The 20,076-nt window shown below is 33.8% G+C and overlaps 1 protein-coding gene across 1 annotated transcript; it reads right to left on the bottom strand.

Annotated features, from left to right (window-relative positions):
* Nucleotides 1-16,232: 16,232 nt before the first annotated feature.
* On the bottom strand, nt 16,233-19,218 carry LOC131637930 (uncharacterized). Its single transcript, XM_058908499.1, has 6 exons — nt 18,732-19,218; nt 18,568-18,572; nt 18,376-18,439; nt 17,881-18,099; nt 16,917-17,777; nt 16,233-16,813 (listed from the first exon to the last, which is right to left on the bottom strand). Exons 1-6 carry the CDS (start codon nt 19,216-19,218, stop codon nt 16,233-16,235), a joined length of 2,217 nt encoding a protein of 738 aa, XP_058764482.1.
* Between the last annotated feature and the right edge of the window lie 858 nt (nt 19,219-20,076).

The raw sequence follows: 20,076 nt of genomic DNA, 5'->3' as shown, positions 1-20,076 counted from the left end.
ATACATTGTAATGACCACCGGTTTCAGGTCAGATACGAATGGTCGTCGAGGTCCCGGTTGAATTTGCTAAGGTGGTTTATGTTTAATTTAAGTGTTTCTTGTGTGTATTGGTATGATTATGATGAGTTAGTGGATGGTATTTGTTGTTGGTAGTAATGAGTATACTTTGGTTTTGTGATTGGGTGTTTGTTGTTCGTAGTAATGAGCATACCTTTGGTTTTGTGATTGGGTGTTTGTCATATATTGATTATGGGTGTTAACAAAAGGCTACTGTGTGGCTTGATAATTTTGTTAGGTTGGGATAAGGGTAGAGATGGCAACAGGTAGGGTCGGGTGCAGGTTTCACATAGCGCACTCGAAATCACCACCCGAACCCAAACTCAAAGGCTATTCTAGTGACAAAATCACACCCACGCCCACATCTGTTGGATTCGAGTTTTTCCATCCGAATTCGAACCCGCAGCAAAATACATAAAATACAACAGTAACATTGAAGTTTTTCATTAATCCAAACGGACGGAAAAACACTGTAGAATTAAAATATATTTAGGGGCATAAAATACAATAGCAACATTAAAATACAATGTAGAATTATATATATTTAGGGGCACTTATGTAATTTCAGGTCTAAGTGGGTGTGGTTTCGGGTGTGGATTTAACACCCAAACCCGCACCCGAAATATCGGGTGACACCCGAACTCAATCAACTATGGTTTTCACCCGTTGACTCGGGTTCGGGTGCGGGTGGGCCCCGCGAGTGTGGGTCTGCCAGCCATCCCTAGATAAGTGTAACACCCCAAATCTAATTAATTATTTAATTAGACTAATCGAGGATTTATTCATTGGAATTAGTTGAAGTCGAGGTTTATCGGTATTATTCTACAAACGTAATGGATTAATATGTTGATTTGAGCAGTTAAGTTTATGGTCGGATTAATTTGTCGGAGAAATACAATTGTGAGTTGGTATTAATTAAGTTAAGAAGCAATTGTAGTTGTGGATTATTATTGGGAATAATATTCGTAATGTTATGTGATTATTCAATTATGTGTGTTATTTGGCTTAATTGAGTAATTAGAGGAATATTATGAATTGGGCCTAAGTGGAAGAAATATGACATAAGAGATTGGATTGTGGGTTAAACCCATTAGTAAGAATGGATAGTAAGAGTTAGGGTTTTAGAGGTTTGGCCTCATAACTCATTTTGGGGAAAAAGAAGAGAAAGAAGAGAAAGAAGAGAGGAAGAGAAGAAGAGAAGAAAGTTATGGCATGAAGAGAGGGATGACTCCATTGAAGTGAAGCTTTTACTAAGGTAAGGGTGGGGTTCTTACCTACTAAGGGTTGGCATGATGATGTATATGGTGGGTTAGATTGTATGTTATTCTCCATGGAAGTTGTGTGTAGAGATGTTAGGGTTTATGAACAAATGTGTAAATTTATGATTTGAAATGTGTTTAATTGATGCTTAATGATGTTGCGATGTTAGAAGATCCATAATATGTGTTGTATTTGTGTTTATAACATGTATTCTGTGGTTGTTCGTGATGATTGGTGTTTTCCAGCTTGATTGGGTTGAGTTTAGGGGTTTTGGGATGAAATTCGTATGCTGTTTTCGTGTTTTGGGAGTTTCTGAAATCGCCAGTTCGCGCCGCGAACCTCTGTTGGCGCCGCGAACTGCTTGGCTGAAAGTTAGGAATTTTTGAATTCGCTCAGTTCGCGCCGCGAACTCTGTTGGCGCCGCGAACCCTGTTTTGCAGAACTTTTTCTAAACTTTGAAATGATATAACTTTTGATTCGTAACTCCGTTTTAGGCGCCGTTTGAAGCGTTGGAAAGCTATCGCAATGAACTATACCATGATGCAATAAAATGATCCATATGATATAGTTTCCTATTATGTTTATTAGGATTAAGTGATGAACTATATTGTGCTAACATGTGAAGTATGTTATGTGCTATGAATCAATGTAACCATGTTGCGGTATAACTTGATGTATGTTTTCTTATGATGATACAATGTTATTGAGATGATAATAAGTACCTTCCTTATGATGAATGAGATAATGATGTATGTGATGATATGCATGATTAATAAAGATGTTGTATGCTACATGCGATTAATTGTGCGTATTTGACGTGTATGAGTCAACGATGATGCTATGCGTTGACTTAACAATATATATGAAATTGAATATAACGTGTTATGATGATTACTTGAATTAAGGAATATGAAGAATTTGTTGATGTTTGTTGTTGTTGTGCAATATAATGAATTGTTGTTGTTATAACATGATGAATTGTTGTTGTTGTTGTAACATGTTGATATTTGTTGTTGTTGTAGACCCTATGGTCACTATTGATAAGTTGTATTATGTTGATAAGAATGAAGTTGAATATATGTTGTATGTCGATATGATGTGATGATGTGATTTAGATGTGGTAAATTACTATGATACGGTTATTGCCATAGAACCTTGGCATTGAGTTGATGTTGTTTAGTTGATGTGGTTATGTTGTTTAAGTTGATTATGTCGTTCAAGTTGATTATGTCGTTTAAGTTGATTAAGTGGTTTAAGTTGTGTTTGTGGATGTGCATCATTTGAGTCTTATCCATTGCATTGTTTGAGACGGCCCTTGTGGCAAATGTTTGAGACGGCCCTTGTGGCAAATGTTTGAGACGGCCCTTGTGGCAAATGTTTGAGACGGCCCTTGTGGCAAATGTTTAAGACGGCCCAATGGCAAACTGTTTGAGACGGGAGTTTTACTCCAATGGTACCACATGCATATGCATAAGTTTGAGTCACATTCGAGTCGCACTTGAATTGCATTTGAATTGTGTTTGGATTGTTGAGATGACGAGGTTTTGTTGTAACGTGATAATGATATGTTTGTTGTGACGTATTTAATATCATACTTGCATATTTGAATATGTGATTAATGACATCGTTGCCGTTCTGGAAGTTGTATTATATTGATAAGTTGTTTTACGATGAATCTTGTTGTAAGATGCTATGTGATGCGAAGTGGTGAAATTATGTATGATCTATATCTCCTATATTATTTATCATGCATTCCTTTATATTGTAAGATATCTCACCCTTTGATGATATTTCCCCTACCATGGGAAATGGGCAGGTACTCAAGATTAGTCATGGATGTCCGAGGTTACCTATGTGAAGTCTTTATGTTGCTTTATGGCAAGTCGAGTTAGTGTCCATTGCTCTGATACGTAGCACTCGGGGGGTTTAGTCGTTATTATATGATTATTGTATTCCATGATGACATTTGTGTTAAGTTGAATTGAAAGGTGTTTATAAGTTTAAGTTGTAAGTGGTGAATGAAGTTTTGTTTTGAATGCTATGTATCTTTATTAAATGCAATATAAGTATGTTTGTTTGGTTAAGTCGAATTGTGACATCCCATCGTTTGATGAAGATTTTTAAATGCACTCCGATTATCGCTTATAATTGCGGGGTAGATTTGGGGTGTTACAATAAGGGTGTAAGTTTGTTGTTGGTTGTGTTGGACATTTGATATTGATGGTTGTTCACGTAGGTTGACTACGTATCTAAGCTTGGACAAAAAGCCAATTGTAACTGATCTATATTATGATATATATTGACAACTTTTTCATATGTTCGAGATGACATAATCGACCATGGCTAAGCTGCGACAATTCTTCCATTAACGACATTTTGCCTTTGCGAAGTCTTTCCAACTGTCTATGTCATGGGTCTGACACTTTATTTTTATGGTATTTTTAAAGCACCTCGGCGAATTTGGGATGTTTTGATGCATGTTAAATTGTAGTTTAACCCAATTAATGTGGTGCATTTCCACAATAATGAACATAATAATTGGTGTTGTTGCAGTCCAAATGGTTGCATCGTCTTCATCCCTTGCATAATCATTTTCTAAAGCCACTTATGACCTCCAAATAAATTGATGTATAAAATATATTTGTCAGTTCACTAAAATTTAAAATTAAGAATATATTAAGTAATGAATAGTTTAGTAGTGATACATCATTTGGTCTTAGGTGGTGTATGAATAATCAATAAGCAATATTGTGTCCCAACCCAGTTACACTCCCTTGTACAAGAAAGTATGGATTGCAAGGAATAAGGCAGTTGAACATGTCTACAATAATTGGGAAACTTCGTACAATGAACTTCCACATTTTTTAGTGGCAGCTCAAAAATATGTTCCTGATACAGTGCTAGTTATGGAGACACTATCCACATATGCAGATAACGACACTTGCCTTGATGGAATTAGAATCTTCCACCGGTGCTTCTAGGAATTTCAACCATACAATCGAGGTTTTTTCATAATATAAATATTTTTTTAATTGGATGAGACATCGTTATACAGTAAATACAAGGGAACTTTTCCAATTTCTTTTTCTATAGTGGATGGTGGGAGTGATGGTGATTAGAGTTTCTTTCTCAAGAATTTGAGAATAAATGTTACTATGCAAACCAATATTTGTTTGATTTCAAACAAGCATGCATATATTGGGAGTGCGTACAATAATTTAGGAAATGGTTGGAAAAGTCCTCCTTCTACTCATATGAAATGCATCAGACACATTGCTTAAACTTCATGCAGAAAAAAAAAAAGACAAAAGTCTTCGTAAAAGTTGTAAACATGGGTAAGTATATCTATTTTCCATTTCACTAGTAAATTACAATTAAATGTAAATACTAAAATTAGATTTGTTTATAATGCAGAGTATGCTTTAAACTAATACCATCATTCAGACACTATTGCGAAGAAATAAGACTTTCAAAAGCACAAGCTTAAGATGGGTGGATAACATTCTAGTGGAGAAGTGGACAAGAGCATTTGACGATGGTCGATGATAGGGTCACATAAACTTAAACCTTGTGAAATAAATGAAATCTTTATTTAAAGGCACTCGAAACCTATAAATAACGAAGTCAGTGTGAGCCACCTGTTACAGGTTTGGAATATTATTCAGTAATAGAGGTTCAAAATGGAATTTATTGTTATAATCAAAGTATTTGTTAAATGAAAACTGCATGAAAGTGATGAATGAGGAAACTATAAAATATAACACACAATTGATCAAGAGATTTGATAGTAAAACTTCAATTGCGTTGCCGACGATAAAATGAACCATAATGAAGGACAAACAATGAGATATTATAGTGTCGAACTATAAAAAATATTGGCGTGACTGCGGAAAATTTCAAGACTTTTGTTTTTCTTGCTCCCATATCATATTGGCATGTAGTGTTTTACTTAATGCATTCTTTCATTTATATGATGTGTACAAGGTTGTAAACCTATTCAGAATCTACAACGAGTGCTTCTAGTGGCAACCAACAATGAATATTGACCTACATATCAAGGGAATATAATTTGACACAACAAAAATATGGATAGGATGAAAAGAGGTCTCGCTACCAACATACATATTAGAATCGAAATGGACATGACTAATAAAATGGAACGAAAATGTGGAATATGTCATCTTACATATCACAAACGAAAACGTTGTTCAAATGTTAAAATCAGTTTTAATTAAAAAAATCATTATGTTGTTAAATTACTTGGAAAAATTATATTATATACACAATAACTTTAGGTTACAACAAAAAAGAGGATTAACATAGCAAAAATAAGAAGACAAACAACAACTTAAAAAACATAATATTGCGCATGCAATAATCAAAACAACATCATTTCTGCCATGAATAGATTTCAGCAACATTTTCTCACATCTAATTAATTTTTAACTAGCCACCAACAAAATTGTATATTGTTATTATTACTATAATGGATATGTATGAAACAAGTTTTTCTAAATCACCAAAACACTTAATCAATGTACAAATATCACAAATTAATTTGATGATGATGTTAGATTAATTATTTAATTAATCAATTATGAGTTAACAATAATCAATTATTATAAATTATTATTAATATAAATTATGGTCTACTATTGTTAATCACTTATTTATGAATTATATAATTGGGTTTTGTATCTGAATAAACCGTAATGGGTTGGACCATTCAGTTAAGCCCAATGAGAGGTCCTTGCCCTCAGCCGTTTAGCTATTTAAGCGTTGTCCTATTAAACGATTAACATACTGAGAAACCCTAAAGGGCAATAAGGGTAGTAATCCTCTTATATCACTTTTTCTAAGTGCAGTCTCTCAAATTCTACAAGGTACACCGTTTTAATTATTCTTGATTACGCTATAATATTATTATATGCTATTACTTGTATTTATTCGATTCAGTTAAATCTATCAATTGGTATCAGAGCCTTGTAGATAGTTTTATAGCTATTTTTTTAATTATATAAATTAAATTCGTGTATGGTTTGTGTAATACGGTGAACTGAAGGGAAGGTGTAAGGCACCCTTTGCATCCATGGTTTTCCATGGGCTCTTAATTGCTTTACTCTTTTGAAAGAAATGTAGAAGAGGAAACAAGGATTTTAGCTCGTAAATGAGCGTAGCCTTGAAAGTGTTTAGAAAATAGAGTAGAAAAAGATATTAAGAGCAAGGCAATTACGAGCAATTACCTGGTTAGATGAAAAATGTTCTTTAGCCTTTCAGGGTGAAAGGGTCTATCCATACCATAAGAGGACAGGAAGTCTTTCGTTTGGATGTTTACGGGTCATCGAATTATCCTTCGCCATAAGACTGTCCCATGCCATAAAGGGGCAGGTAGTCTAAGGGAAGGATCATAATAGCCTTCTTCGTTAGGCAACCAGAGGATACCTTAGCACTTCGTAGGCAACTTCGAGGGACGAGGTCATATTTGGCGAACCGAAGGCATCATCATTAGGGACTTATGACCTTGAGAATGAACTGAGGGAAACATTGCTGAGGTATCCTCATATTCGAGGGACAAGGCTATTCTGCAAAAAACACAAGGCAACAGGCAACAGGCAACAAGAGGGGTACCATAAAAGGTGCGTGGGTGCAACAATCACGTGATTAAATTCCGAAATTAACTTATAATTAGTTATTCTAAGTTCAATTCAAGGTTACAACTCCTTAGGATTACTAACCACACAATAATATAATGACAGGTTAAGTGCCTTCAAGGCCAAACAATACAGCCTCGAAGCAGTTACAATATTATGGGGAAGGGAAAAAGAAACCAGTGGACCAGCAGTGCAATAGGTTTGACATAAATAATAATTAAAGAAAGTAAATCAGATAGGTTTTAGGGTTACTGACTATTGAGCTTTGACGGTTGGCTAACCCTGAAAATTGGGAAAAGAGAAAACAAATACAAAGGGGGTGAGTGCATTATCAATTCATTGACAGTTAAAGCTAACCCTAATTTGATAAAAAAAGGCAAAGAAAATTAAAAATAAATATGAAATAGGACTTAGCTTTTGATCTGATATGGTTCGTAGTCGGAGGTAGCCTTGGGGTTAACCCTGAAAAATTGGCAAAGCAAAGGCAGACAGAAAAGGAAATGAGTGCAGAAAGAGTCCATTGAATTTTGAGGTTAACCCTGATAATATTTTTATAAGGCAAATAAATATTTAAATCAAATAATAAAGTCGGGACTTAGCTTCGTAATAGGCGAGGCGCATAGTCGGAGGAAACCCTGTTGCTAACCCTGAAAAATGCACAAAGAAATATTTTTTCAGTGTATGACTAATTCTCGCAAATCCTCAATCGGGCATAAATTAAATAAAATTGAATTTAATTAATCATTGGTTTTCAACCTGATTAATTAAATCAATCAAAAATAAAATTTTGATTTAATTTTAGAATGCCAAGATTTATTTTTAATCAATTAATCAAAATTAGTTTGCTAATTAAAATAATTTAAACAATTTTAAACTATCTTAAAACAAATAAAATAAAATCGAATAATCGACGATCGAAAATAAATAAAAATAATTTGTTAAGATGAAAAAAGGGTTTTTAGAATTTTGTAGAAAATGAGAATTTTATATAAAATCTATATATAAATAATATTTAAATAAAAAAAGAGGTTTTATATACTTAAAAAGAAAATTTTTTGGAAAAAACTTAGCTCTGATCTAGTGCTGCAGGTGTGTGTGGACCATGGTGCACCTGCGTTCCCAGACGCATTGGATGAGGTATCAGTTAGATCAAGTGGTTGAGAGAGTGAGGGAACATGGCATCCGTATGCGTCATGATGCACTGAATCACTCTGGCCTTCAAACCAAAACGCGCGCGCTTTCCTTCCACTCAGAGGATGACACCTCATCATCTGATACCTTCATCCGTCGTTTTAGGTCTGCAACAGGCCTTTAGCGACGGTCATGTCCATAGCTATAACCTGCTCTTTTACGAATACATGCAAAACCACACAAAAATGTTCCGCGAGACCATAGATGACTTCGTCCAGGTCTCACGAGTTCAACCATAGCCTTTATTTGATCTAATTTTACCTGTATGCAAAAGCCCTAATTGAAAACCCTAACAACTAACAATGGTGTAATCACACACAGACGCGTAAGCATACAATTAAATATCCAGAAACATTCCAAGCATCATAGAAAACGATATTATGCATTCAAATCAAACCCATATGCCATGAATTGCAACAATCGACTTTGAAAATTTTGCTACTTACCTCGGCCTATGGGAGAAGATTATGGGAGTGTTGGCTTTAAGCAACGATCCTAATAGTTTCAGGGAGACTTGAGAGAGATGTTAGAATCCTTCAAGAGCTTTGAATCGGCCTGCAACTTGTGAATTGAATTTGAAGTTTTCTTGGATTTTTGATGCTCGAATTAGGGTTCTTTTGCAGAGAGTTTTTGTGAACCCTTGCTTCTGAATTGTTTGGGGCATTTATAGGATTGTATTAGGTTAATAAAACTTGATCAAATCTTGTTGAATTGTTTGATTGAAATTTGATATGGAACTTTGATATTTTCTTTCTAATTATGGCCAAAATTTGTTTCAATCATTCCAATCCCATGTTGCACGAATTTGTTATGATCTAATGAGGATATTTGATTGATATTTGGGTTAAAATCAAAGCAAAATCACAGTTTTATTTAATTTGTTATTTTATATAATTAAATCATGATTTAAATACATAAAAATCATAAAATAGTTAATAAAAACAATATAAAATTGAGAGATATGTTTTTGGGGCTTGGATGGGCTTAGGATAAGGATTGGATGAAAATAATGTGGGCTCATTTGAAAATATTTGGGATTTTGGACCTTTTTCCTTCATGCATACCCTTGAAAATCAGTGAACTTGTACACCTTGCTATTTCCTCATACTTCAATATTTTTTCAAGTTCTTGGACTTTTTGGAAACCTTAGAGAGTCCTATAACCAATGTTTTTGGTCCCATATCAAAATAATTTTCTGTGCTCCTTGTGTGTTCTTTTGAAAAAAATGACTTTTGGTTGACTTTTGAAAAGGACCTATAATGTTTTGGTCCATATCTCTCAAATGAAGCATTTTTAGACTTGGCATGTGATAGACAAAATTGTAGAGAATCCAATTTCCTTCAAAATAAGCTTTGGATGGAAAATTTCTGATGTTCCATGTAGGATTTATGGCTGGTCAAAGTTCAGTTGACTTTCTCCCATGAAAACCCTAATTTAGAAACTTTTGGAATTGTTGATTTCTGATATTTCCTTGATGAGCCATGATCAATTATTGATCAATTGGTGAATGATACTTCAATATGAGGATGTTGACAAAAAATCAGGAGTTTTGACTGTACTTTGACCACAGTTAACTTTTAGGTCAACCCAATCGATTGTTGACTTTTTGAGCAATTGAGTGATCAATCTTTTGAATTGAGACCTGAAATTTGTCATGGAGGTAGTGTGGGGTATCATAGACCATATGGGATGCCTTTGAGCCTTTGGTTTATTGATTTTCCCTTAGAACAGCAAAACCCTAATTCCTTGAGTCTTGTTTAGGAGAGGGTGTCTTTGAGCTTTGTACCTTGATTTGAATTTGAAATAGGAGAAATAGTATGGGCAAATTTTGGGGTATGACAGTTTGTATCTGCTTGAGTCATGGCTATTTAAATAATTAAACCTAATACATTAATTTTATATGATTCATATTAAATGTTGTTTTGGATACCATTTTTTAAAAGTGAAATTACATATCCTATGAACACTTAATCGATCGGTGTTTTGTTGTCCTGTGTAATTTGTCTCTATATTCAAAATTTATTTCTCAAGGTTGTTTTTGGCTCTATGATTCTTCTGTAACTAGTTTTATCGATATCTTATTTTATGTATGTGATTAAAACCCTATATATTCACATGATTTTGTTGAGAAATATAAGAGTGTGTTTGGATGAGGTAATTAGACATTTTAAAGGAATTTAAAATTCAAAGCAATTCAAATGATTCAATTGAAATCCATTCATTTTAAATTATTTTGTTTGGATGGAGTATTAAAGTAATTCATTGTTAGATTTTTGGGGTCATTTTTTATAAAATATAATTTTTTTTACCAAATTAAAAAAATTGAAAAGTAGGGACCAAATTGTAATTTTTAAAAATTTGAAGGACCAAATTGTAAATTTTATAAATTATTAAGGATCAATTTGCAATTTTCAAAAAAAATTAGGGTCAATTTTGTAATTTTGGAAAATATGAGGACCAATTTGCAAATTTTGAAGAAATAATAGTAACAAATACATTTTATGAAGTATGAAAGAATTTCAAATTCTTTGGATTTTGGTGTCATTTCAAAATGATTAAATTTAACTTAGATAAAATACTCTATAAATTTCTATCATTTTAACAATTCTTCATTTTTGTATCTAAACAAGAAATTTGGTGGAAATCATTTTGAATTCCCTCAAAACATTACATTACCTCATTAAAATGTTTCATTTAAACACACTCTAAGGAAATAATTTGATGCTTTGCTAAAATCATAAGAAATACTAAAATAAATTAATATTATTTTAGTCCAAATTTATTACTATTTTCTAGTTTATTCTAACGTGATTCTAAAACTCCTAATTTCTAATTTCTAATTTCTATTTAAAGGGTATATGATATGCCATATTGTAGAGTGAGTATTATTTTATCCTCTTCCATTGGAACCAAAAATTATTGTATGCATATATTTAATGATATGTTTTTTTGATGGTTCTTGAAACTTTTACTTATATTTTATTGTGGAACAAAAATCATGTAGCAGCATTTTATTATGTGTGGAGAAATATAAGTTATGTTGCCGGTCAATAGTATCACGTTTATAGGAAATGGATGTAGGGGTGCTTGCGGTGCGGTTTGGGCGGTTTTGACAAAAAAAAATCATCCAAACCGCAAGAGAAAAATAGTGCGGTTTGGTTTGGTTCGGTTGGCTTTTAAAAAAAATCCGAACCAAACCAAACCAAACTAATGCGGTTTGGTTCGGTTCGGTTGTTCGGTTTTTTACAAATATTTTATTATGCCATACATACACATATAGATGATAACATAATTTTGTATTTATACATTCATACACTATCAAATAACAACAAAACTCGTCATATTTTGACAACAATTTTCCATTTAATATGTAAAAATTAAATTAGACAAAAGTGGAATATTAAACATAAAATAATAGCATAAAATAATATAAAAATTATTATAACGAAACAAAAAAATAGAAGAGACGAAAGATTAGTGAAAGTGAAAAAGAAAAAAAGTGTTGAGAGATTAGAGAAGAAGATATGCGATAAAAACGAAACTCAAATACGAAACATTTACATAAAAATGAAAGGGTGAAAAAGAAAGAATATAAGAGAGTAGAGATTATAGAAGCAGAGGGAAGATGTCTGTGGCAAAGAAGGTGCGATAATATTATTAGAGATTTTAGAAGGTCGGGATTGAAATTATATGTGTAAGGATGAGAAAATTGTTCGTAATCATAATGCTAATGTATAATAAGTTTAAGTTTGGTTGGATGTGAGTTAGTAAAATTTAGGTTGTAACATAGTGCGTTTTGATTCAGTTTGGTTCGGTTTACAAAATACAAACCGCAAACCGAACCGAACTGTGCGGTTTTGTAAAAACTGACCCAAACTAATCCGAACCAAATGCGGTTTCGGTTTGGTTTGGTTTGGTTTGCAGTTTTCTATTGGGTTGGTTTGGTTTTGATCACCCCTAAATGGATGAAGTTGGTTTTCTCCAATTACCCATTCTTCTTTCATGTGGTACTGAGTGGAAACAGGCTGAGATATTCTATACCAGTATATTTAAGAATGAATAATTCGTTTCCACTTATTAATCTCAAATTTTATTCTAATACTTATGATATGTTATTTTGTTATTGTAAAATAAAGTTTAAATTCATATCATGTTTGTTAGAATAAGGAATGTTCTGATCAATATTCTTAGTTTTGATGATAACATTATATATGAATTTTGTATAAGAGAATGTGATACTCTAATTATTCACGTTTTCCATTTCAGGAAAAGTATAAAAGAGTATGCACAAAATCAGCGTTCAGAGGCTCTGACCCAGAAGTTATGGAGTGCTTCATCAGAACATGGTCTGGCAGACATCAAAAGATGGTTCTGCAGAATTAGAACATGAACTGGAAAACATCAGAAGATGGCAGTCAGAAGGAAAGCTCTGCAGATCTGATGGTATCACGCTCAAAGCACTTCTAAAGTCTGAAGACAGAAGTTGCATATGCACCAAAGCTGAAGACTCTGATATTCAAATATTTATTCTACATATTATGAGTCCAGAAGAAATACAAGATGAAAAGGCTATAACGTCAAATCTCTGACTGATAAAAAGAACGTTAGAAGCCACAAAAGGCAGAGTCAGTAAAAGCAGTGAAAGCATGGTTCGAGGTAGTTGACAAAAGAGTGAAACATTAAATGCAGCAGTGTACTATTCACCCAAAGCATTAAATGCTCCCAAGGGTCACATTTCCTCAGCGCCTATAAATAGAAGTTCTGATCCAGAAGCAACTAGAGAACTCTTGCGCAAAACAACTAAAACGCTGTCAAACTGAAATCAAACAAAAGCAAAGAAGAACTTCATCTTCAACCTCACAACTTTGTAATATTTTAGTGAGAGTTAGAACTTAAACTTAAGAGAAAAATCACTGTGTGATTATAGCTTATTAAGAAGCATTTGAATCTCTTGTAATGTTTATTTTACATTGATTCTAAAAGGATTTCCTAGAGTGATCAAGTTGTGATCTGTAGACTCTTGAAGAGTTAGAGGGTATCTAAGTTGAGAACTATTGTAATCAGTTTGATTAGTGGATTAAGTCCTCAGTTGAGGTAAATCACCTTGTTAGGGGTGGACTGGAGTAGTTAAGTTAACAACGAATCGGATAAAAATAATTGTGTTATTTATTTTTATCTACCATTTTCGAGAAAGAACTCTTATTCAATCTCCCCTTTCTAAGTGTTTTTCACTCCTTCAATGTTCATATATAATCCATTAAAATAATTGATTAAATTTTATTTTAATTCTTGAATATTGAAATTGAAAATTTATTATATAAATATTTGATATCATTTAATCTCAAAGTTCTCTATCAATTTAAATGACATATTTTCAAATATTCAAACATAAAAATCTATTTCATAAATATATTTAATAAATATTTGAATAATAACAAATTCTCTATTAGTTTGTTGGTATTTATATTCTTAATTATTAACTATTATCAATATAATTTTATTGAGAATCATTTGAGACAACTAATAGTATTATTCTTTTAATTTAATACTAGTCGGAGACCTGTGCTGTCGCACGGGTGCCTTTATTTGTGGTGTAGTATAATATCAACGATAAGAAAAAATGCGTAGTAACGAAGTTTGACCTAAATGCAATATAAGAAGGTTAAAAAAATCCATATTAAAAAGGATAATGTTTCATAAGAAATTTAGAAAAAAGTATTTTGTAAGATAGGTTTATTTTTTAAACCTTGCTACATGGGCCCAAATATAAAAAGACTGTAATTGACATGGGCCAAAATCAAAAAGGGTAAGATTGTCCACCAAAAATTAAAGGGGATTGTCAATGCTGCAAACAATTAATCCGTTTATCAATTCCGCGATTTGCAAAATGGAAGCCCTTGTGGAGCCACCTTCAGATGTTTCGTCGGAGTTCAGGTAAGTTATTCAGATCCATTAGTCACTGAAAATTGTTTTTTTACCTAATGTTCAATGACGTCTAGCGTTGATAAATTGTTTTTTGGGTAAAATTTCACGGTTCTGATCAATTCTCTGTTGACCTAATACTCTTGAAAATTGATTTTTGGGAAGAAGATCGTATTTCTGAGCATCCTCACACACGCCTTGAATTTTAGATTGCAAAGAAGTTTAGAAGTTTTCTAAGCTGCAACTGATATGGTGCAATCGATAAATTTTTTGCAACTGATATACTGCAACTGACTCTATGTTGAAGCAATTGGTTTTACATAATTCATACGATTCAATATGTTTTGCGTTTCTCATATTTTCGTGTGTAGTGATAATCTGCTATGTGTATGAATTAGTTACTTGCCTGCAGTTATTTCCCATGTATGGTAAGCATAAATGTCCAGGCCGACTACTTGACATTGTTTCGTCATAGTAAAGCATGAAGTGGAAATTTTTTATAGGTTGTCATTGATTATCGTAACTGTTGTGCAGTTCTGGAAGCATGGATTCAAATTTGAGTTTTTCCCACAAAGACGATACAATTTCGTGGACAAAAACAATTACATCCGGTCGAACAACGCGGCGTAATGTACTTGTAAGAGTTACTTTGGATTATAATGACTAACAAAACATCTTCCCGGATTCTGTATGATGATGTAATGAATTTAATATTTGTTCAGGTATTTCCGCGAGAGGTTTGCAGGTTCTTAACCGCCTTTCCCACGCAAATGGATCTTTTCGATGCAGATATGGGGATTGTGTACCAAGCAGATCTACGATGCGCGTCGATAAACACACAGGAGGAGGCGTACATAGGGGTTGGATGGTATGAGTATGCCAGACAGAGAAGGCTGAAGAGAGGCGACAAGTTGTCCTTGAGGATAAACAGAGAGGCGCACACATTGGTTGTTTGGCTGTTGAACCGTTGAAGGAGGGAGTGTAATCGCGTTTACGTGTCTTGATATTGTACTGAAAATTTATGTAATGGATTTACATATTGGGTGATTGCAATTTGCTTCCCCAAGTTAATGAAGTTATGGTTCTCCGTGTATTTATATCTTGTTCGTTGCTAAGTTATATTTAGTGCAATTTCTTAAAAAACAACTTTATACTTAGTTGTATTGTTACAATTGATTATATGCTGGTGAACAATTGTTTATAACAAAGGTTGATAACTCTATAATTACAATTGTTTATGTGATGGTGAACTTGGGTGTGAAAAAGATGTAATATGAAAATTCATACTACAGGCAATATTTTTTTTGGTTTGTTGTTTCATGTTTTAAAAAAGTGTTGCAGTCACCTGTGTGCTATGAATATCGACTTCCTGTAAATCTTAATTTAAATAGATATATATTTAAGTATGGTATGCAATATTAAAAGTTGTAAGGTATCCTTGTGTGCAATATCATATAAAATGCAACACCTATTTAAATACAGTACCGCATGGCAAATAGGTACCAAAAGCTACTGTTGGCAAGTTTTTTTAAGTTGAAATGCATCCAAAATTCACCCTTAAGTGTTTCCTTACTTTTTGTGATATTTCCATAGTTGGTTGTAACAGTAACAATGCACTCCTTAACAGGATATGAACCTTGGTAGAAATTGAAGTGTTGTTTAAATCTGAATTATAAAACAATTGTTTACATTGAATAACTAAATAGTTGTTAAAGTAACCAACTTCAAAACCAGCACCATATCTGTAACACCCTGGATTTCCGCTTACCCCGCGGGGCTTCCGGCCTACCAAGCATGTCACCATATGGTCAATTGGTAGCAGGAATTGCTATGAATATGTACTTAACCCCTAGGTACATGGTTCGATTCCTGCAGGAGGCAAAAACAATATTTCCTGGGCAGCCGATAAGCGGACCTAGGGGGATTATTGATTAAGCTGGTGACATGCTTGGTTGGCCGACACGGTTGATGCGTGCAGCGGATATCAGGGTGTTACAATATCAACTTCAAAACCAGCACCATATGCTTGAATTGTTCTCCTGCAATGAGAAATGGTCACCCAAATAAGAACCTTGCAATAAAGGGAGATTTTGGTTGACTTTGGATTATAAAGTAAATTGCAAGTATATATTCAAGTAGCAAAGAGGATACCTAATTAATGTTTTGGAATACTTCCTTGAACACCACATTGGTTGTAATAGTCAATGCTTCTTTATCTTTGTCATGAATAAGAATCCTAAGACCCTGTTTTGATTTAACTCTAGAGATAGCCACATACAATTGACCATGGCTAAATACTTCTTTAGGTAAATATAACTCAACATGGTCAAGAGATTGTCCTTGAGACTTGTTTATTGTCATTGCAAACGAGACAATTATTGGAAATTGTCTTCTCACCAATTTAAATGGCCATGGTGATTGGGAAGGCGACAAAGACATTCTTGGAATATAAATGATGTTACCAACATTTTTACCAGAAATGATTTTAGCTTCAATGACGTGGTTAGCAAGCCTAGTCACTGTTAGTCGTGTTCCATTGCACAAGCCTTCCGATTGGTCTAGGTTGTGCATTAGCATGATGGTCGCACCAACTTTCAACTTAATAGAATGATTTGGCAATCCAGATGTTTTGAGTGCATTAAGGAACTCGGGTGTGACATGCTCGTATCCATCAAAGTTATTTGCATCAGATTTGTCAATTGAATCACTGCTAAAATATTCCTTCTCCTCCCCTACGATATTTATTAAAAATACCATATTAGGTAAAATCTATAAACAATATTACTCATTCAATTCTAATACGATATTTTAGTACATAAAATGTTGTATGAATACCTGGAATAAGAGTTGTGATATATTGGTTGATACCATCCACCACCTCAATTGTTGATGCTAAAATTGCACGACTTTGAATATAGTTGGAGTCAAGATAATTATGAATAAGATCAGGGAATGTATCCTCTACTATAGCTTTAATAGGATCTTCAAAATTAGCAATTAAAAACTCTTCGGGAATACAAATATCAGCATAACCGTCATTGGGCTCGCACATTGTCCCATCACCTATTTGTAAAATCCATTCAGAAAATGCCCTAATGTCTTCTGTTGTAGAAGTAGCTGCACCACTTTGTAACCGCATGTTTTTTGTGAGCTTTAGGACTTTACAATGATCCCAAAGATATGAAGAATTGATTGTTGCATAAATAATGTCAGATCTAGTACCTCTTGGTACTACAGGGAGAATTTGCCTGAAGTCACCACCAAAAACAACAACCTTACCTCCAAAAATCTTATCTTGACCATGTGTAGATCCACTCATAATATCTTTCAATGACTTGTCAAGTGCCTCAAAACAATACTTGTTAGCCATAGGAGCCTCATCCCATATTATTAGATCTGTCACTTTGAGAAGCCCAGCATTATCATCTTTTTTGTTAATGTTGCAAATTGAAGAATCTAAAGTAGGGACTGGAATCTTAAACCGAGAATGAGCTGTTCTTCCACCTGGTAACAACAAACTTGCAATCCCACTTGATGCAACAGGCAAGACAATTTTTTTCTTAGACCTAAGTGCCGCTGATAAAGTGTTCCACATAAAAGTCTTTCCGGTCCCACCGTATCCATATAAAAAGAACACGCCGCCTCTTTGTTTCTCTACAGCTTCCAAGATCTCTTCAAAAATGCTTCTTTGCTCATCTAAATGAAAATGAAGTAAAACATGATTTTAGTACATAAGAAATCGAGACTCGGTATTTATATGTAAACCATAATATAAGAGTCTATTTGTCATCCATTGTACCTGTTAGAGAACCGTAGAACCCTGCAAATAGCTGTTGTTGAGCAATAGGATCATATTGACGCTCATCATAAATAAGCCTATTACCCGATAAGGAAACAACATAATCTTTCGGATATGGCATTGGCTTATAGTCTTTCAATGTTTTGTTGTTATTTTGTAATAGTGTTTCAATAGCCATCAAAGTTAGCTGTTGAAGTTCCTCGTCGGTAAGTGTCAATTCTAAGGATGGTTCCATGAGAAAATATTAGTTACATTAATATGGCATATAATATTCAAGTTAAAGTATGAATAATAAAGCTGCAGCAGGCTGTAATTAAGTTAACTTGATGGACATCCTGCATGTGCACGTATCTGTTGTTATAAAGAATAACTACCAGCAACATGTTCATAGTTACAATCATTGAGAATGGCAATTGTGTCAAAGACAGGTTAAAACAATGCAACACCGAAAATATAAAATAAATTCAGAATTTACCTACAAATACTAATACATACCAGTATGAATATTATATGACAGTGTTTTGAGATAACTTGATGGACATAATGCATGTGCACGTATCTGTTGTTATAAAGAATAACTACCAGCAACATGTTCATAGTTAGATGCATTGAGAATGGCAATTGTTTCAAAGACAGCAAGAAACAATGCAGCACGGAAAATATAATATGAATTGAGATTTTACCTACAAATACTAATACATACAAGTATGAATATTATATGACAGTGTATACATTTTTAGAACAAAAAACAATGTAGAAGGAAATTGGAAGTTTACACAGAAGTTATATTATAGTATAATGAAATCCAGCAAAGTTAGCATTGAGGGTAAAATAATATAGTGAATTTATACCTTGATTTCTTGCCACCAACCGTTGTTCGTAAAGAATACCATCCGATAGATACTTCCAAGACTTTCTCCATACGTGTGCTGGTCGATTCATGGATGATGACAAAAGCATAGTAACAAATAGCTTTCGTAAGAATAAACCTGAACCCCAAACATGTGCCTCTTTGATTTCCTCAATAAATTCTCGATCATCTTGAAGGAAACCCATAGCAAAGCATGCCTTTCTAAAAGTCTTATGTTGAACACCATCAACTTTCTTGATGTCATTATAACATAATGGCCCTTTAACAACAATTAACATCATTCTTAAATAAAACAATTCACCTGAGCATTGAGGCACCCAACAAAGACGACCAATGGTATACCCTCTTTTCCTTGGCTTCCAACTCCTACTCCGTTTATGATAAACAAATTTAGAAACAAAGTCACCGTAAGTTAAAAGCCTTGCCTCTTCAAAACTATTGTTTGCCTGAAACCAAGCTGTAAACATTTATTCGGTAACACTTGGTTTGAGGAGAACATCACCAACTTGCTCGTGATCTCTGTAGTAAACAGAGTGTTCTCCCTCCAAGTGAAAATACATTCTCTCTACCGCTGGTTTTCTGCCGTGTATGGAATATGCAAATATCCTCCAACATGCCTCACTTGGGGAAATGTATCGACAATCCAAATATTGTTTAATTTCGTCAACATTTTTTTTCCCCGAATTTGCATCGTTGGACTGGCCTTGGATAACAGCAGAAATTCTGTCTGAACCTTTGTTGATGTATTTGAAAAGGTACTTGATAGAAGTACTTTGATTGCACCATTCCATGTTGATGTGTGCTTCATACTTTAACAACAAACTTGGGTTGTGCGGTACAACATGTCCACTATGAAAGATCATCCCATTTTTTTCAATTGTGTTTCCATTGTTTCTTCTCCTATAAACTGGATAGCCATCTTGGTCAACTATAGTGGTAGGTTGAAATTTTTTTGGGTAATACTTGGAGCACTTCCCATCTTTCATGCAAATGGACCTCTGATTTGCCAAGCCACAGGGACCATGAACCATATGAGACTTAACCAAATTGTACAGCCTGGGGTGTTGCAAGGGATCAGGAACTTCGGCACTAATGATCCTGTCAATGTCTTCTGGTCGTGGATACTTGTTAGACGGATGCAGAAAGAGTAGTATATGTGCATGTGGCAACCCTCTCTTTTGAAACTCGATGGTGTACATATCTAGTGATCAAAAGGATACAAAAGTTAAAATGACATATTAATCCACATAAGTATTAAAAATAAGTATCAGTCAAGTGCTAAGGGACAACTCACATGCGAGTACTTTGCCTAATACACCATTTTT

This window comes from Vicia villosa, unplaced genomic scaffold, assembly GCF_029867415.1.
Source record: "Vicia villosa cultivar HV-30 ecotype Madison, WI unplaced genomic scaffold, Vvil1.0 ctg.002116F_1_1, whole genome shotgun sequence".
Lineage (NCBI taxonomy): Eukaryota > Viridiplantae > Streptophyta > Magnoliopsida > Fabales > Fabaceae > Vicia > Vicia villosa.
The sequence above is the reverse complement of the archived record's forward strand: the minus strand, read 5'-3'. Positions and strand labels throughout refer to the sequence as shown.